A 19,376-nucleotide genomic window follows, 5' to 3' on the forward strand; every position below is an offset into this window, starting at 1 on the left:
CCCGTCTGAGGATCTGGACTGTCAGGTGGCCTAGTGAGCAAGGCATTGTTTGGGATGGTGAACCCAGTTCGGCAGCTTCCCTGGGAACAAAGACTAATGAGGAGTCAGTGTATGGAGCAGGAGCTCCAAGAAGGTTATCCAGAAATGGGGAACTGTGTGCACTGACAGGGGGTCAGTTAATGAACTGTGCGGTCACCCATGATAACTGGACGGAGTAAGGTCCAGCATGTTTAGAGACTGCAGCTTAATGTCATCTGTTGGTGCCTATTGTGTTCAATGAAGTATACAATGAACTGTGCATAATCTGATTTATGACTGCATAATAAACCGCATGGACTGTTTATGTGAGAAAAACATGTCCGTTGCTAAGCGAGTGTCCCCCAACACATGCAGTAAGTGCTAGCTCACATTATTTTGGGTTAGAGTTTTTCCTATTGGTTTCTCATATAACAGCCTGCGTCCTGATATCAGCTCAAACTCATTTGACAGAAAACCTTTTCAATTGACAAATATGCATGTACCATCCTTGAAGATGCAACCTGAATGCAAGGAAAGGTACCTCCTTTTGCTCCCAGTAGTGATAAAAAACAAGTAAAATATAAAACTAGAAGAGAATCAGTCAGAGAACATAAGGAGAGTAATTTTCTATTGCCAACCCATACAGAAACTTTATTTTCGGGGTTGTTTTACTGTTCCTTTCCAGTGCCCCTGTTGTCATTTCATTTTCTCCTAAGTTGCTGACATTTATTCACAATCATTTATGCTTTTCTAAGTGGACACATTGATATCCTGAAGAATAATTGATTTTGCATTATACTGTCTACGACACATACGTTTCCTAAAATTTTATGACTAATGTGTATGTAAAAAATATGGAGGTATTAATATATGTGTGTTTGATCTAATGTAGAAAGTAAGCAGATGAGACTGGTGAATGGCTCTGCTCGATGTGCTGGAAGAGTGGAAATTTATCACAATGGAAGCTGGGGGACAATCTGTGATGACTACTGGGATAAAGCTGATGCAGATGTGGTTTGTAGGCAGCTGGATTGTGGTTCTGCTATAAAAGCTACAACAGGAGCCTATTATGGGAGAGGAACCGGGGACATCTGGCTGGACGATGTAGAATGTGTAGGAAATGAAACACACATCTGGAACTGTCCTTCAAAGCAGTTTGGTGACAATGACTGTGGTCATAAAGAAGATGCCGGTGTAATATGTTCAGGTAAAAGAGATTTACATGTTTGTTAAATGGGGTATCTCATGGGTTGTATGTTGAATCCTAAAATATGTTTTTGGGGAATAAGTAGAAGGCATGCTTTAGAAAATAACAGGCAGTTGTTGCTGAGGGTTTAATTATTGGCTAGACAATGACTAAAGGGAATAACTAAAAAGTAGCACCCATTAGCCCACCTTATCAACCAGTAGAAGAATGGATGAGTTTAGTGGGATATAACAGATAATGGCAAATAAAAGTGTAAACTAGAATAAAAAGAAATCTAACATACAGCGGGAAAACTAAGTATTTGATACACTGACGATTTTGCAAGTTTTCCTACCAATGTTTTCCATTGCAGAGTCTTGGCAGATCCTGCATAATAGGTAATAGGCAGTCAGGGCCGTATTTAGAGTTTCTGCTGCCCTAGGCACCTTTAGTGCTGCGCCCCCCCCCCCCCCCCATCGGTGAGTATGACACTATTGGCAGGGACTTTGGCCAGAATCGCTGATGTGAAAGTCGCCTTTTGCAGCAGATGGGGCAGTTTTTCTGCATCTGCCACGTAATGGATCACTTACGGCAACACTGCGGTCGGCCTCATTCATTCCCTATGGTATCTGCGGCACTTGCCATGATCTGGCAAATGTGGTACCATACCTCCCAACTTTTGAAGAAGGGAAGGAGGCACAAAGTGTGTGGCGCGCATAGCGCGGCGCGGGAAATTTTAGGCCACGCCTCTGACCACACCCATTTCACAACTAGTCACACCCATATCCACGTCCCAACCACAGCCATATTAGCACTGCTGATCACAATGTTTTATATACAATAATTATAAACGAAAAAATATGGCCACACAGTGCTCCATACTGTATAATGGCCACACATGATGCTCCATACTGTATAATGATCCCACATGATGCTCAATACTGTATAACGGCCACACATGATGCTCCATACTGTATAACGGCCACACACAGTTCTCCATACTGTATAACGGCCACACATGATGCTCCATATTGTATAACGGCCACACATGATGCTCAATACTGTATAATGGCCACACACAGTTCTCCATGATACTGTATAATGACCCCCCTCCTGTATGCATGGCTCACACTCCCCCCCCTGTATGCATGGCTCACACTCCCCCCTGTATGCATGGCTCATATTCACCCCCCCCCCTGTATGCATGGCTCATATTCACACACCCCCCTGTATGCATGGCTCATATTCACCACCCCCTGTATGCATGGCTCATATTCACCCCCCCCCTGTATGCATGGCTCATTCACCCCCCCCCCTGTATGCATGGCTCATATTCACCCCCCCCTGTATGCATGGCTCATATTCACCCCCCCCTGTATGCATGGCTCATATTCACCCCCCCCTGTATGCATGGCTCATATTCACCCCCCCTGTATGCATGGCCCATATTCACCCCCCCCTGTATGCATGGCTCATATTCACCCCCCCCCTGTATGCATGGCTCATATTCACCCCCCCCGTATGCATGGCTCATATTCACCCCCCCCTGTATGCATGGCTCATATTCACCCCCCCCTGTATGCATGGCTCATATTCACCCCCCCCCCTGTATGCATGGCTCATATTCACCCCCCCCCCCTGTATGCATGGCTCATATTCACCCCCCCCCTGTATGCATGGCTCATATTCACCCCCCCCTGTATGCATGGCTCATATTCACCCCCCCCCTGTATGCATGGCTCATATTCACCCCCCCCTGTATGCATGGCTCATATTCACCCCCCCCTGTATGCATGGCACATATTCACCCCCCCCCCCCCTGTATGCATGGCTCATATTACACCCCCCCGGGCCGTATGCATGGCTGATGCCTGATGGCCCATCAGCCATGCATACGGGGGGGGTGGAATATGAGCCATGCATATGGCTCATATATTCCCCCGTAGGACCAGGTATATACCATGCCTGCAGCCCTGGCATACACAGGGGTGCCAGAGCAGGACTTGGATGGCGTGTGGGGAGTTTGCCAGTTAGCCAGACCGGGACCGCTCGGCTCTGCTACATCTGCGCAGCACTCACCTTCAGGTGCCCGTTCAAGTCGTGCGGGTCCCGGTCCGGCTGACTGTCATGCGATTTCTCCAGCGTCAGCATCGGGGCAGAGGAGCGGCTGAACTCGTCCATGAAGATGCGAGCGTCAGCCTCCTCCTTCTCTAGCCCCATGCCTCCTCCGAGCTGCAGCGCGAGAAGACACTTCCTGGATGGTGCAGCTGCTCTCCACGCCCCCCCCCCTCCTATCCGCCCGGTGTGAGTTGTGAGTATTGTCTTCAAGGAGGGCAGGTGGGACTTGGAGGAGGGGGGCGGGAGGCGGGGGGGCGGGGCGGTCGGTCGCTTGTGACCTGGGGCTAAAAAAAAAAAAAAAAAAAAACCTTGCTCAGGTGCCGCCCCCCGCAATGTCGCCGCCCTAGGCACGTGCCCTCGAGTGCCTAGTGGCAAATACGGCCCTGTAGGCAGTGTTATGGGACTTACCTCTATTTTAAATAAACTTATCATATATGCGACAGTACAGTGGTTACTAGTGCTGAGTAGGGTTGAGCGAAACGGATCGTTCATTTTCATAAGTCGCCAACTTTTGGCAAAGTCAGCGTCTCATGAAACCGAGCCGATCCCTGTGTGGGGTCTGCCATGCGGTACGCGACTTTCGCGCCAAAGTCGCATTTCAATGACGCTAAAAGTGCCATTTCTCAGCCAATGAAGGTGGACGCAGAGTGTGGGCAGCGTGATGACATAGATCTCAGTCCCCACCATCTTAGAGAAGGGCATTGCAGTGATTGGCTTGCTTTCTGCGGCGTCACAGGGGCTATAAAGAGGCGTTCCCGCCGACCGCCATCTTACTGCTGCTGATCTGAGCGTAGGGAGAGGTTGCTGCAGCTTCTTCGGAAGCAGGGATAGTTATAGGCAGGGTACATAAAGCCACAAACCGCTTGTGCTGTAGCGATTTCCACTGTCCAATACCACCTTTTGTTTGCAGGACAGTGGAAGCTACATTTTTTTTTCCTCAGCGCTGTAGCTCATTGGGCTGCCCTAGAAGGCTCCCTGATAGCTGCTTTGCTGTGCCTGTGTGTACGCCGCTGTGTAAACCAACTGCTTTTTTCAAAGCACAAATCCTGTTTTTCCTTCCTTTCTGCACAGCTATCTTGTGTGTTTGTCCACACTTTTGTGTGCAGCAGTCCTTTTTACAGCTGCCTGCCATACTTTTCTGAGATAACTGCAGGGAGATAAATATTGGCAAGTCTGCCTCCGTGCCATTGCTGTGTGTGGCATCTCTCTCTCATTGTGTGCCACTGAAAACACTGTGTAATAGTTGGCCATTTTTTTTTTTTTTTTTTTCTAAATTCTCCATTTTCCCAAAAAAAAATTAGTGGGAGATAAATATTGTCAAGTCTGCCTCCGTGCCATTGCTGTGTGTGGCATCTCTCTCTCATTGTGTGGCACCGAAAACACTGTGTAATACTTGGCCTTTTTTTTTTTTTTTGTCTAAATTCTCCCTTTTCCCAAAAAAAAATTAGTGGGAGATAAATATTGTCAAGTCTGCCTCCGTGCCATTGCTGTGTGTGGCATCTCTCTCTCATTGTGTGCCACTGAAAACACTGTGTAATAGTTGGCCATTTTTTTGGGGGGGGGTACATTCTCCCTTGTAAAAAAAAAAAAATATATTGGGAGATAAATATTGTCAAGTCTGCCTCCGTGCCATTGCTGTGTGTGGCATCTCTCTCTCATTGTGTGCCACTGAAAACACTGTGTAATAGTTGGCCATTTTTTTTTGGGGGGGGGTACATTCTCCCTTTTAAAAAAAAATATATATATTGGGAGATAAATATTGGCAAGTCTGCCTCCGTGCCATTGCTGTGTGTGGCATCTCTCTCTCATTGTGTGCCACTGAAAACACTGTGTAATAGTTGGCCATTTTTTTTGGGGGGGGGTACATTCTCCCTTTAAAAAAAAAAAAAAAATTTTGGGAGATAAATATTGGCAAGTCTGCCTCCGTGCCATTGCTGTGTGTGGCATCTCTCTATCATTGCGTGCCACTGAAAACACTGTAATACTGGGCCTTTTTTTTTTTTTTTTTTAGGGTAAATTCTCCCAGAAAAAAAAAAAATAGTGGGAGATTAAGATTGGCATTTCTGCTTAAGTGCTGGGCCTGTGTGTGCCATCTGTCTCAAATTATTGGGCCACAGAAAACCTAGTGTGTAACATTGGGCCTGATTTTCCTTTCAGTGTCAGGCACCTATAAAGGTATATATAAATCCTACAGAAGTTTGAGTTCACCTTATAAGTTGTTTTACAGTAACAAATAGTGTTACTTTGGTTACGTTTTGCAAGCAATGAGGAAGTCTAGTGGAAGAGGTCGTGGCCGTGGGCGGTCATTGTCAGCTGGTAATGATGGTAGTGGTGGTGGAGCATCAGGTGGTCGTGGTAAAAGCAGTACAGCACCTAAGTCTCGAGTTGTTGAGCCAGGTTCGTTGTCTGGCTACACAAGGCCTCGAACGCTCTCTTTTCTGGGAGTAGGAAAACAACTTTTGAAGCCGGAGCAGCAGGAACAAGTATTGGCTTTCATTGCTGACTCTGCCTCTAGCTCTTTCGTCTCCTCCTCGGAAAGTGCCAAATGTCAGAGCAGTGCATCGTCAGTGGATGCTCCCGGTCAGGGACAAGTCGCTTCCTTGTCTTCTTCACCCAGAACAAGAGAGAAGGATGCGTCAGGAGACACAACGGGTTACTCCATGGAGCTCTTTACACATACCGTTCCTGGGTTAGACAGTGAAACATTTAACAGGCCATGCCCATTAGAAGTTGAATCGGACATGGGTGCACAGATGCACAGCCACAGCCAGATTACTATGCTGTTCCTTTGACTCAGACCAGACAGGAACTTTGGCCCACATGGCGGATTATGCCTTACGTATCCTCAAAAAGGACCCATGCATTACTAAAATGATGAGCGATGACGATTACTGGTTGGCCTGCATCCTTGACCCTCGCTATAAAGGCAAATTGCAAAATATTATGCCACATGAGAACCTCGAACAAATCTTAGCAACCAAACAAGCTACTCTTGTAGACCGTTTGATTCAGGCATTCCCAGCAGACAGCGGCGGTGATGGTTCTCACACAAGCTGCAGGGGGATACATGGCAGAGGTGTTAGAGGTGCACAGATCAGAAGTGGCGTTGGACAGAGGGGTTTTCTGACCAGGTTGTGGAGTGATTTCACAATGACCGCAGACAGGACAGGTACTGCAGCATCTATTCAAAGTGACAGGAGACAACATTTGTCCAGTATGGTTACTAACTATTTTTCTTCCCTTATCGATGTTCTCCCTCAACCGTCATTCCCATTTGATTACTGGGCATCAAAATTAGACACCTGGCCTGAATTGGCAGAATATGCGTTGCAGGAGCTTGCTTGCCCAGCAGCTAGTGTGCTATCAGAAAGAGTATTCAGTGCTGCTGGTTCAATATTAACCGAAAAAAGGACTCGTCTGGCTACCCAAAATGTGGATGATCTCACCTTCATTAAAATGAACCACTCCTGGATTTCAAATTATTTTGCCCCACCTTTCCCGGCTGACACCTTGCTTTCCTATAAAAAGGTCTTGCTTGTGGACTGGTCTTACTGAGTGTTCCAATCTGTTAATTTGCAGCAGCTGTTTGTCCAGCATACGACATGTTTACACCTCCCCCAATGGGAAAAATCCCCCCACGGGGCCGTTGTCTCACCACTTGGCACAAGCACCTGTTACAGTGCTGATTGTCTGAAGAGGCGGGTGTCCCGCTTTTGGTCGACGGCATTGCCACTGGGTCCCTCATAGTACAATGTAGTGTCTCTGGCGGTGGTGGTGCGCACCCAACGTCAGACACACCGTTGTAACATGAGGGGCCCTGGGACGGTATCGCCGGCCACAAGAGAGTTCCCCCCCCCCAGCTCAAACTGTGCTCTACCACGTGCAAAATTATCTCGCACAGCTCCACCAATGTTTAGTCTATGCACTGACATCATTCAATGCCTGGCACTGACAAACAATACCAATTTGTTTGCATCTATGATGCTAGTTAAAGTAGTCTGGGTCAGTGTCCTATATTGACACCAGTAAATACTAATTTACTGCCAAATTACTTTGTCATAAACTCTGCAGATGAGCCCACCCCTGTACCTAAGAATGCCACCCTTTTTTTACTTATAGTTGTTTTGCGAGACATTAACATCTATTTATTTTTTTGGAGTACTAACTGTGTCAGACACTCCTTGCAATACTCCTCCACTGACCACAATGCTGCCTGCCTGTGTATCCATGTAACCGCTGTAAAACTGCCATGAGCCTATTGTTTGTTATTTTAGGCCTTTGATAGCCTGTCTGCCGTCCCTACTTGCATTACTCCTCCACTGACCACAATGCTGCCTGCCTGTGCATCCATGTAACCGATATAAAACTGCCATGAGCCTATTGTTTGTTATTTTAGGCCTTTGATAGCCTGTCTGCGGCCCCTACTTGCAATACTCCTCCACTGACCACAATGCTGCCTGCCTGTGTATCCAAGTAACCGATGTAAAACTGCCATGACTGCCTACTGTTTGTTATTTTAGGCCTTTGTGAGCCTGTCTGCGGCCCCTACTTGCAATACTCCTCCACTGACCACAATGCTGCCTGCCTGTGTATCCATGTAACCGATGTAAAACTGCCATGACTGCCTACTGTTTGTTATTTTAGGCCTTTGTGAGCCTGTCTGCGGCCCCTACTTGCAATACTCCTCCACTGACCACAATGCTGCCTGCCTGTGTATACATGTAACCGATGTAAAACTGCCATGACTGCCTACTGTTTGTTATTTTAGGCCTTTGTGAGCCTGTCTGCGGCCCCTACTTGCAATACTCCTCCACTGACCACAATGCTGCCTGCCTGTGTATCCATGTAACCGATATAAAACTGCCATGCCTGCCTATTGTTTGTTATTTTAGGCCTTTGATAGCCTGTCTGCGGCCCCTACTTGCAATACTCCTCCACTGACCACAATGCTGCCTGCCTGTGTATCCATGTAACCGATTTAAAACTGCCATGCCTGCCTATTGTTTGTTATTTTAGGCCTTTGATAGCCTGTCTGCGGCCCCTACTTGCAATACTCCTCCACTGACCACAATGCTGCCTGCCTGTGTATCCATGTAACCGATTTAAAACTGCCATGCCTGCCTATTGTTTGTTATTTTAGGCCTTTGATAGCCTGTCTGCGGCCCCTACTTGCAATACTCCTCCACTGACCACAATGCTGCCTGCCTGTGTATCCATGTAACCGATGTAAAACTGCCATGACTGCCTACTGTTTGTTATTTTAGGCCTTTGTGAGCCTGTCTGTGGCCCCTACTTGCAATACTCCTCCACTGACCACAATGCTGCCTGCCTGTGTATCCATGTAACCGATATAAAACTGCCATGCCTGCCTATTGTTTGTTATTTTAGGCCTTTGATAGCCTGTCTGCGGCCCCTACTTGCAATACTCCTCCACTGACCACAATGCTGCCTGCCTGTGTATCCATGTAACCGATTTAAAACTGCCATGCCTGCCTATTGTTTGTTATTTTAGGCCTTTGATAGCCTGTCTGCGGCCCCTACTTGCAATACTCCTCCACTGACCACAATGCTGCCTGCCTGTGTATCCATGTAACTGATTTAAAACTGCCATGCCTGCCTATTGTTTGTTATTTTAGGCCTTTGATAGCCTGTCTGCGGCCCCTACTTGCAATACTCCTCCACTGACCACAATGCTGCCTGCCTGTGTATCCATGCAACCGATTTAAAACTGCCATGCCTGCCTATTGTTTGTTATTTTAGGCCTTTGATAGCCTGTCTGCGGCCCCTACTTGCAATACTCCTCCACTGACCACACCAATGCTGCCCGTGTACCCCTGGAACCTATTTAAAAGTTCATAGAGCCTAGTTATATATTTTATTTACTATTAATAAGGCCATGATGGACTACGCTGTACCACGCTACAAGCTAACCAGTCAACACTTTTTTTGCGAGAAAAGCCATCCCAACCCTCCACCAGCATGTAAAAGACCGCATTGTCCATGCACTCTGGCAATCTGTGAGTACAAAGGTGCACCTGACAACAGACGCATGGACCTGTAGGCATGGCCACGGAAGATTACGTGTCCATTACGGCGCAATGGGTTAATGTGTTGGATGCATGGTCCACAGGGGACAGCCTACTAAGTCTGTCTGCAGTCCCTAATTCAAATTGTCCTCCACTGTCTAAATCGGAGCTTCCACCTTCTGGCTTTCAGCCTATAGTATCAGAAATTAAACTGCATTTGGCCTTCAACTTTGGTTACGGCCTACTAACGGTGTCTGCCCCTGCCTGGTGTTTTTCCTCAACTGAATAAAGCTGAGCTTCATCCTTCTGGCTCTCATTAAGTGCTGTGTTTTCAAAAATTGGTGGTTAGGGCCTACTAACGGTGTCTGCCCCTCCCTGGTGTTTTCCTCAACTGAATAAAGCTGAGCTTCAACCTTCTGGCTCTCATTAAGTGCTGTGTTTTTAAAAATTGGTGGTTAGGGCCTACTAACGGTGTCTGCCCCTCCCTGGTGTTTGCCCTCAACTGAATAAAGCTGAGCTTCAACCTTCTGGCTTTGGGCCTATAGTATCAGATATTAAACTGCATTTGGCCTTCAACTTTGGTTACGGCCTACTAACGGTGTCTGCCCCTCCCTGGGGTTTTCCTCAACTGAATAAAGCTGAGCTTCAACCTTCTGGCTCTCATTAAGTGCTGTGTTTTTAAAAATTGGTGGTTAGGGCCTACTAACGGTGTCTGCCCCTCCCTGGTGTTTTTCCTCAACTGAATAAAGCTGAGCTTCAACCTTCTGGCTTTGGGCCTATAGTATCAGATATTAAACTGCATTTGGCCTACTAGTGTGGTTGGGCCTTTAAAACAGTGTCTGCTGCTCCTGGGTTTGCTACTCCACTGAACAAAGCAATGCCGCCTGTTTAGTCCTGTCCTGTTACCAATTTTGAACTGCATTTAGCCTACTTTATTCTTTGGCCCTATATCTGTTTCCTCCTCATCCTGCCCATTGCCCAGCCACTGCTAGATGAGTCTGCTGGTACATTGACCTAGACCACTACATTCCCCTTGCACTCTACACAGCCAGAATCTGACCCTGCTGAAAGTAAGGTTCCCCTTCCCGCATGTTATACCACCTTACACAGGGACAAAGAGGAAGGTGCAGATGAAAGTGCAGGTTCCTTCATCAGTTGGGGGGGGCATACTCGTTGGCGACGTCACTGGCACAGGGCCCCTCAGAGTACGCAAAAGTGTCGCTGCTGGTGGGAGGCGCCCCCGCCGTGCAAACACACCGCTGCACTTTGAGGGGCCCTGTGCCAGTGCCAATGCGAACAAGTGTGCCCCCCTGCTTGCTCAGGATCACAGCACTTGCAACGTTGAAATACTTTCCTCTCCCTGCTCCACCGCTGTGATGTAGTCCACGATTCCTGGGCCCACTAAAACCTTGAACCAGCCCTACCCCCCACAAATTTGCCAAATGACCCCCAAGTTCCATTGAACAACTATTATTATACAGTTAATTAAGATTGACAAGCTTCAGAAACAAGAATGGATGTTTTTGGCATTAAAATGGGCACTGTAGGTGCTTTCCTGGCCTCCACTCACTGTCGACTATGCTTCCCCATTGACTTGCATTGGGTTTTGTGTTTCGGTCGATCCCCGACTTTTAGCGATAATCGGCCGACTGCACTCGACTCGACTCTGGACAAAGTCGGGTTTCACAAAACCCGACTCGATCTTAAAAAAATGAAAGTCGCTCAACCCTAGTGCTGAGCGATACCTTCCGATATTTGAAAGTATCGGTATCGGATTGGATCAGCCGATATCCAAAAAATATCGGATATCGCCGATACCGATACCCGATACCAATACAAGTCAATGGGACACAAATATCGGAAGTGATCCTGGATGGTTCCCAGGGTCTGAAGGAGAGGAAACTCTCCTTCCGGCCCTGGGATCCATATTCATGTAAAAAATATAGAATAAAAATAAAAAATATGGATATACTCACCCTCGGACAAGCCCTGGCTGTCACCGCTGCAAGCGTCTGCCTCCGTTCCTAAGAATGCAGAGTGAAGGACCTTCGATGACATCGCGGCTTGTGATTGGTCGTGTGACCACTCATGTGACCGCTCACGCGATCAATCACAAGCCGCGACGTCATCGCAGGTCCTACACTCACTGCACTCTTAGGAACGGAGGCTGCCGGTTGCACCGCTGAGGTCCAGGGTCTGTCGGAGGGTGAGTATATCCATATTTTTTAATTTTAATCTTTATTTTTTACAAGAATATGGATCCCAGGGCCTGAAGGAGTGTCTCCTCTCTTCCAGACCCTGGGAACCATACGCACCGCACATGCCTGGGAGCTTATAGGAACTTCCGATTCCGATTTCCGATATCACAAAAATATCGGAGCTCGGTATCGGAATTCCGATACAGCGAATATCGGCCGATACCCGATATTTGCAGTATCGGAATGCTCAACACTAGTGGTTACTCAATTGTGGGCTATATCCAGCATATAAGGTATATTTCATTTACCTATCACCATGTATGCAACATCCATGGTTAATATATGGCATGTCCAGGACCATGAATATTCATGTATCAAACATTATAGTAATGTATTATATCCTAATTTACCCCTTAAATAAGCTCGAAACCTGACCTTATAGGATGCATTTCACGGGGTTCAAAAGATCTTTTTTTACTGGTATATATATATATATATATATATAGTTCTGGTCTTGCCCCTTACCTTAGCTTTTTCCTTTATATACACTCACTGGCCACTTTATTAGGTACACCTGTCCAACTTCTTGTTAACACTTAATTTCTAATCAGCCAATCACATGGCGGCAACTCAGTGCATTTAGGCATGTAGACATGGTCAAGACAATCTCCTGCAGTTCAAACCGAGCATCAGTATGGGGAAGAAAGGTGATTTGAGTGCCTTTGAACGTGACATGGTTGTTGGTGCCAGAAGGGCTGGTCTGAGTATTTCAGAAACTGCTGATCTACTGGGATTTTCACGCACAACCATCTCTAGGGTTTACAGAGAATGGTCCGAAAAAGAAAAAAAATCCAGTGAGCGGCAGTTCTGTGGGCGGAAATGCCTTGTTGATGCCAGAGGTCAGAGGAGAATGGGCAGACTGGTTCGAGCTGATAGAAAGGCAACAGTGACTCAAATCGCCACCCGTTACAACCAAGGTAGGCCTAAGAGCATCTCTGAATGCACAGTGCGTCGAACTTTGAGGCAGATGGGCTACAGCAGCAGAAGACCACACCGGGTACCACTCCTTTCAGCTAAGAACAGGAAACTGAGGCTACAATTTGCACAAGCTCATCGAAATTGGACAGTAGAAGATTGGAAAAACGTTGCTTGGTCTGATGAGTCTCGATTTCTGCTGCGACATTCGGATGGTAGGGTCAGAATTTGGCGTAAACAACATGAAAGCATGGATCCATCCTGCCTTGTATCAACGGTTCAGGGATGTGCAGCCGACAAATCTGCGGCAACTGTGTGATGCCATCATGTCAATATGGACCAAAATCTCTGAGGAATGCTTCCAGCACCTTGTTGAATCTATGCCACGAAGAATTGAGGCAGTTCTGAAGGCAAAAGGGGGTCCAACCCATTACTAGCATGGTGTACCTAATAAAGTGGCCAGTGAGTGTAGATACCCTATACACTGCTTCTATGCGCATGCAATGTTGAGATTACATCTCAGACAGAGAAATTCCAGTCACCACATACGCGCTGTTAGGACTGGTGGAACGCACCAAATAATAATTAGAGATGATATAAGGTGAGTTCGCAGTCCGGGGTCCACCGTGCAGGTAAGACACCTGCTGCTTGGTAATGACAGACTATATGGCGGTATAATGTGAATACACACATGGGTTAGCTTCACCCTGTATGAAGGAAGCGAATCCTGTTGCATCACAGGGCCGAGATACCGCACAGAGAGTGCAAGCAAGGCGACACAGAACTCTGCCCCAAGACTCAGGGCAAGAGTCCCTCTAGATCTCTTGCGCTCGACACTGCTACTGTGGTGCCAGGGAATAAACTAAACTTAAACATTTACCGCACCGGAGTGCATGCAGAGCCGCTCTGGCGGACACCACTAACCACCCTAGCTAGAGCCAGGAAAGTGCACTATCTGCATACGGCACCGCTCTGGCGGTCCCTGCTAACTAGATACAGTATCTTGTGCTATTGTGCAGGATAGCACTGTCAGGTGCTAGGTAGCTCTACCATTTGCGAGCAGGCAACAACACTAGGGATGGACCCTCATTCTCTCCTTGGAGGCCCGGATGGCGTCCTGCATGCGGTCCCAGATGTCCTGTGCTTCCACTGCCCAGTCTGCCATTCTAGAGTCGGTGGAAGACACATGCATGGGCACAGGAACTCGCTGATGCCAGCCATAATTAAAGAGGAATGGAGTCTGTCCAATGGAGTCGGCTACTGCATTATTCAAGGCAAACTCCGCCCATGGTAGCAGGGATACCCAGTCATCCTGCCTGGCCGAGACAAAATGTCGTAGGTATGTGACCAGGGTCTGGTTGGCCCTCTGTACCAACCCATTCGTCTCGAGATGGTACGCTGAAGAGAGATTCTGTTCAATACTAAGTAGGTGACAATAGTGTTGAGCGATACCGCCCGATACTTGAAAGTATCGGTATCGGAAAGTATCGGCCGATACCGGCAAAGTATCGGATCTAATCAGATACCGATATCCGATACCAATACAAGTCAATGGGACTCAAGTATCGGACGGTATCCCTGATGGTTCCAAGGGTCTGAAGGAGAGGAAACTCTCCTTCAGGCCCTGGGATCCATATTAATGTGTAAAATAAAGAATTAAAATAAAAAATATTGATATACTCACCTCTCCGACGCAGCCTGCACCTTATCGAGGGAACCGGCAGCCTTCTTTGCTTAAAATGCGCGCGTTTACTGCCTTCCGTGACGTCACGGCTTCTGATTGGTCGCGTGCTGCCCATGTGACCGCGACGCGACCAATCACAACAAGCCGTGACGTAATTTTCAGGTCCTGAATGCCTAATTCTAGAATCAGGCATTCAGGACCTGAAAATTACGTCACGGCTTGCTGTGATTGGTCGCGTCGCGGTCACATGGGCGGCACGCGACCAATCAGAAGCCGTGACGTAATTTTCAGGTCCTGAATGCCTAGAATTCGGCATTCAGGACCTGAAAATTACGTCACGGCTTGTTGTGATTGGTCGCGTCGCGGTCACATGGGCGGCACGCGACCAATCAGAAGCCGTGACGTCACGGAAGGCAGTAAACGCACGCATTTTAAGCAAACAAGGCTGCCGGTTACTACCAAGGCGCGTCAGAGGGTGAGTATATCCCTATTTTTTATTTTAATTCTTTATTTTTTACATGGATATGGATCCCAGGGCCTGAAGGAGAGTTTCCTCTCCTTCAGACCCTGGGAACCATACACTGGGAACTTCCGATTCCGATTCCCGATACCACAAAAGTATCGGATCTCGGTATCGGAATTCCGATACAGCAAATATCGGCCGATACCCGATACTTGCGGTATCGGAATGCTCAACACTAGGCGACAAAGCTCTCTCCAGAACCGAGACGCAAACTGGGGACCCCAGTCACTGACAATCTTGTCAGGCATACCATGTAAGCGGAAGACATGTTTGACAAACAACACCGCCAAGGCCCGTGCAAAAGGTAACTGTGGGAGAGTACCAAATGCACCATTTTAGAGAAATGATCGGTAACTACCCAAATAATGGTGCAGCTACGGGACTTGGGTAAGCCGACCACAAAGTCTAACCTGACCATCTCCCAGGGCCTATCAGCCACCGGTAGGGGCAAAGTAGCCCAGCAGGCCGTTGTCGACAAGACCTATTCTTGGCGCAGGAGACGCATGCCCGAATATAGTCTTTGACGTCATGGGCCATATGCGGCCACCAATACATCCTCGCCAGAAGCTCTGATGTCCTCTTGATCCCGAAATGTCCACCCACCCTGGACGAGTGAGCCCAAGAGAGAACCTCCGGTCTAGCGACACCGGAGCCACAGTTCTCAGACTCTCAGAGGGAACAATTATCCGAGGCTCCTCCTCTTCCTCCTCTGATGACACCACGAAGCTGGAGAGGGCATCAGCACGAATGTTCTTCTCCTTAGATAGGAAATGAAGGGTGAAGTGGAACCGGGAGAAGAACAGGGACCATCTAGCCTGGCAAGAATTTAGCCGTTTGGCTGTTTGCAAATACACCAAATTCTTGTGGTCAGTGTAAACTTGGAAGGGAATGCGAGCCCCCTCCAGGAGGCGTCTCCACTCTGAAAGGCCAACTTCATTGCTAGCAACTCCCTGCCCCTGATGGAATAATTCCTCTCCGCCAGAGTGAAGGTCTTGGAGAAGAAGAAGCAAGGATGCTTCCGACCTTGAGCGTCCTTTTGGAAGAGGAACGCTCCAACACCGACGGATGAGGCATCCACCTCAATAATGAAGGGCTTATCTACAACAGGACGATGCAGAATGGGAGCGCTAGCAAAATGGGACTTATCAGATAAGAAGGCCCTGGAGACAACCTCTGACCACAATTTGGGATTTGCACCCTTCTTGGTGAGGGCTACCAAGGGAGCAACCAAAGTGGAGAAGTGGGGAATGAACTGGGGATAATAATCAATGAACCACATAAAGCGCTGCACTGCTTTGAGAGAATGAGGTTCCTGCCAGTCCATCACTGCTTGTAGCTTGGCTGGATCCATAGCTAATCCTCAGGCTGAGATGATATAGCCCAGGAAAGGTATGGACTCCTGCTCAAACACACACTTCTCCAACTTGGCATAGAGGGAGTTTGCCTGTAAGAGGTCGAAGACTCCGCAAACATCTCTCCGGTGGGAATCTATATCTGGAGAGAAGATGAGAATATCATCCAGATAGACTACCACCGAGGTGGTGTCATGGGGAGACTAGGTAAGCTACGGAACCCATCACCTTTTTTAATAAAGATCTGTGGAACACGTTGTGTATCTTATATAACGTAGGGAGCTCCAATCGGTAGGCTACCGGGTTAATGATGGCGGCGACCCTAAATGGACTAATAAACCTTGGACCTAATTTCAGGGATGGTATTTTGAGTCTTATGTTTTTTGTGGACAACCACACCCAGTCACCCACACTCAGGTCCGGACCTGGCACACGTCTACTGTCAGCCACATGTTTGTACCTAGCACCCACGCGCAACAAGCGCTGTTTCACTCTCCTCCAGACAGATGACAGTTGTGCTCCTAGCTTGTCCTCCTCCAGGACGCCAGCAGAGCCCCCCTGACATAGAGTACAAAATTGAGGATGGTGCCCATAAACACAAAAGAACGGGGACTCCCCAGATGATTCCAGATGGTGATTATTTATGGCAAACTCCACCAAAGGAAGGAACGTCGACCACTCCTCCTGATTGTCAGAAACAAAGCAGCGTAAATACTGCTCCAAATTCTGGTTCATACGCTCGGTCTGACCATTTGACTGAGGATGAAACTCCGAAGAATGCGACAACTTGATCCCCAGCCGTGAGCAAAATGCTTTCTAAAATTTTACCACAAACTGAGTACCCCTATCAGACACGATGTCAGACGGGACCCTGTGAAGTCTGACCACCTCCTGAACAAATACCTGAGCCAGATTCTTCTCGTTAGGCAACGACGGCAAGGACACAAAGTGCGACATCTTTGAGAACCGATCAACAACCACCAGGATGACCGTGTTCCCAGCTGAGGAGGGCAAGTCTGTAATAAAATCCATGGAGATCTCCATCCATGGCCTACTGGGTACCCAGAGAGGATGTAGTGTGCCAGCAGGACGGGAGTGCATGCTGACACGTACGAGACCACGTCCTGTCGGATTTTGGGCCACAAAAACCGACGCGACACCAACTCCAAGGTACCCCTAACCCCTGGGTGGCCAGCCAGGACAGCATCATGATGCTTACCCAACAGCTTTAAGCGAAGATGGAGCGGTACAAATGATTTGTTAATGGGAAGCTCTGGTGGTACCTCCTCCTGAGCCTCGGCAATCTCAGCCACAACCTCTGTCATGAGAGCCGAAACCACTACACCCTTTTGGAGGATGGGTACCGGATCTTCCCGAGGTTCTCCCCCCGGAAAACAACTGGACAAAGCATCCGCCTTAGTGTTCTTAGACCCCGGTCGATAAGTATCAAAAAAGTTGAATCACGTGAAAAACAATGCCCAGCGAGCCTGCCTGGGGGACAGACGCTTGGCTGACTCTAAATAAAGCAGATTATTATGATCGGTGATAACTGTAACCTGGTGGACCGGCCCCTCCAAGAAGTGTCGCCATTCCTCAAATGCCAACTTGATAGCCAACAACTCCCTGTTGCCGATATCGTAGTTACGTTCGGCTGGCGACAGCTTCTTGGAAAAGTAAGCTCATGGACTTAACTCGCCCAAGGATGAGCCTTGTGACAGCACCGCCCCCACTCCAACCTCAGATGCATCGACTTCCACGGTAAATGGTTTCGATACGTCTGGTTGCACCAGAATGGGGGCCGAAGCAAAACTGTTCTTCAGGATATCGAATGCGCGCACAGCAACCTCAGACCAGGCGGAGAAATTGGTACAATTTTTCGTCATGTCAGTGAGCGGTTTAGTAATGATAGAAACATTTTTGATAAACTTTCTATAATAATTAGAAAACCCAAGGAACCGCTGGAGCGCTTTTAGGTTATCAGGCCGTTCCCAACACAGCACCGCTTGCACATTAGCGGCGTCCATTTTAAAACCTGAAGCAGACACCATATAACCCAAGAAAGGCAACTCCTGAACCGAAAATACACATTTCTCAAGTTTTGCATAGAGCTTATTCTCTCTGAGTAGCTGTAACACCTGCCTATCATGCTCTAAATGAGTATCACGGTCGCATGAATAAATGAGAATGTCATCTAGGTACACAATAACGAACTTCCCCAGGACATGCGAGAACACATCATTTATGAAATGTTGAAATACAGCAGGCGCGTTTGTCAACCCAAATGGCATCACCACATTTTCAAAATGACCCTCAGGAGTACTAAAAGCCATCTTCCACTCATCCCCTTGACGGACTCTTATGAGGTTGTACGCCCCCCTGAGGTCAAGCTTGGAGAGCCACTTAGCACCAGCCACCTGGTTGAACAAATCAGGTATCAGCGGCATAGGGTATGGATCATGATCCGTAATCTGGTTTAACTCCCTGAAATCCAGACACAGGCGTAACCCGCCATCTTTCTTCTTAATGAAGAAGAATCCCGCTGCAACAGGCGAGGATGAAGGCCTGATGTGTCCTTTGCTCAGACTCTCAGCAATGTAGTCTTTTAAAGCTTGCCTCTCAGGACCAGAAATGTTAAACATCCTTGCTTTTGGCAATTTGGCCCCTGGTTTTAACCTAATAGTACAGTCATAGGGTCGATGTGGAGGCAACTCTGAGCAACCCTTCTCAGAGAACACATCCACGAAATCCAGCAGTGACTCAGGAATGCTAGGAGTCACAGCGGACACACATGTGGCCAGGCAATTCTACTGGCAGAATCCGCTCCACTGGATTATGTCCTGGGTTTTCCAGTCAATCACCGGGATGTGCATAGATAACCATGGAAAACCCAGAACCATTTGTGCAGGAAGATTACTGAGCACCGTACATGTAACTTGCTCAATATGTAGGACACCAATGTGGAGTTTCACCTCAGCCACAAACTCAGTAATCTCCCCCTGTGGGAGAGGAGCGGCATTGATGGTGACCACCCGGATAGGATGAGGCAGTTTTTCTATCCTGAACCCGGCTGTGCGCGCAAACTCCTCATCAATGAGATTTGTGGCTGAACCACTATCCACAAAAACAGTGATTGGCAGCTCTCTCCCAGCGACCATAACTCTGGCAGGGAGCATACATTGAGAGACCATCATGGAAGATATGAATAAGCTCAGATTGGCCTCTTCCACACCCTCTGAGCTTAGTAGTTTTCCGCCGTTGCACTTTTCTTAGATAACAGAGGACAAGCATTTACATAA

General features: G+C 47.9%; 1 protein-coding gene across 1 annotated transcript in view; it reads left to right on the plus strand.

Moving 5' to 3' along the window:
* Window positions 1-19,376, plus strand: part of LOC143797277 (antigen WC1.1-like) — a 326,210-nt gene that overhangs the window by 117,771 nt on the left and 189,063 nt on the right. The window contains exon 7 of the mRNA XM_077281061.1: window positions 911-1,225. Coding sequence (XP_077137176.1) covers window positions 911-1,225 — 315 coding nt within the window. The remainder of the gene's footprint in view (window positions 1-910; window positions 1,226-19,376) is intronic.

Source organism: Ranitomeya variabilis, chromosome 1 (genome assembly GCF_051348905.1).
Source record: "Ranitomeya variabilis isolate aRanVar5 chromosome 1, aRanVar5.hap1, whole genome shotgun sequence".
Lineage (NCBI taxonomy): Eukaryota > Metazoa > Chordata > Amphibia > Anura > Dendrobatidae > Ranitomeya > Ranitomeya variabilis.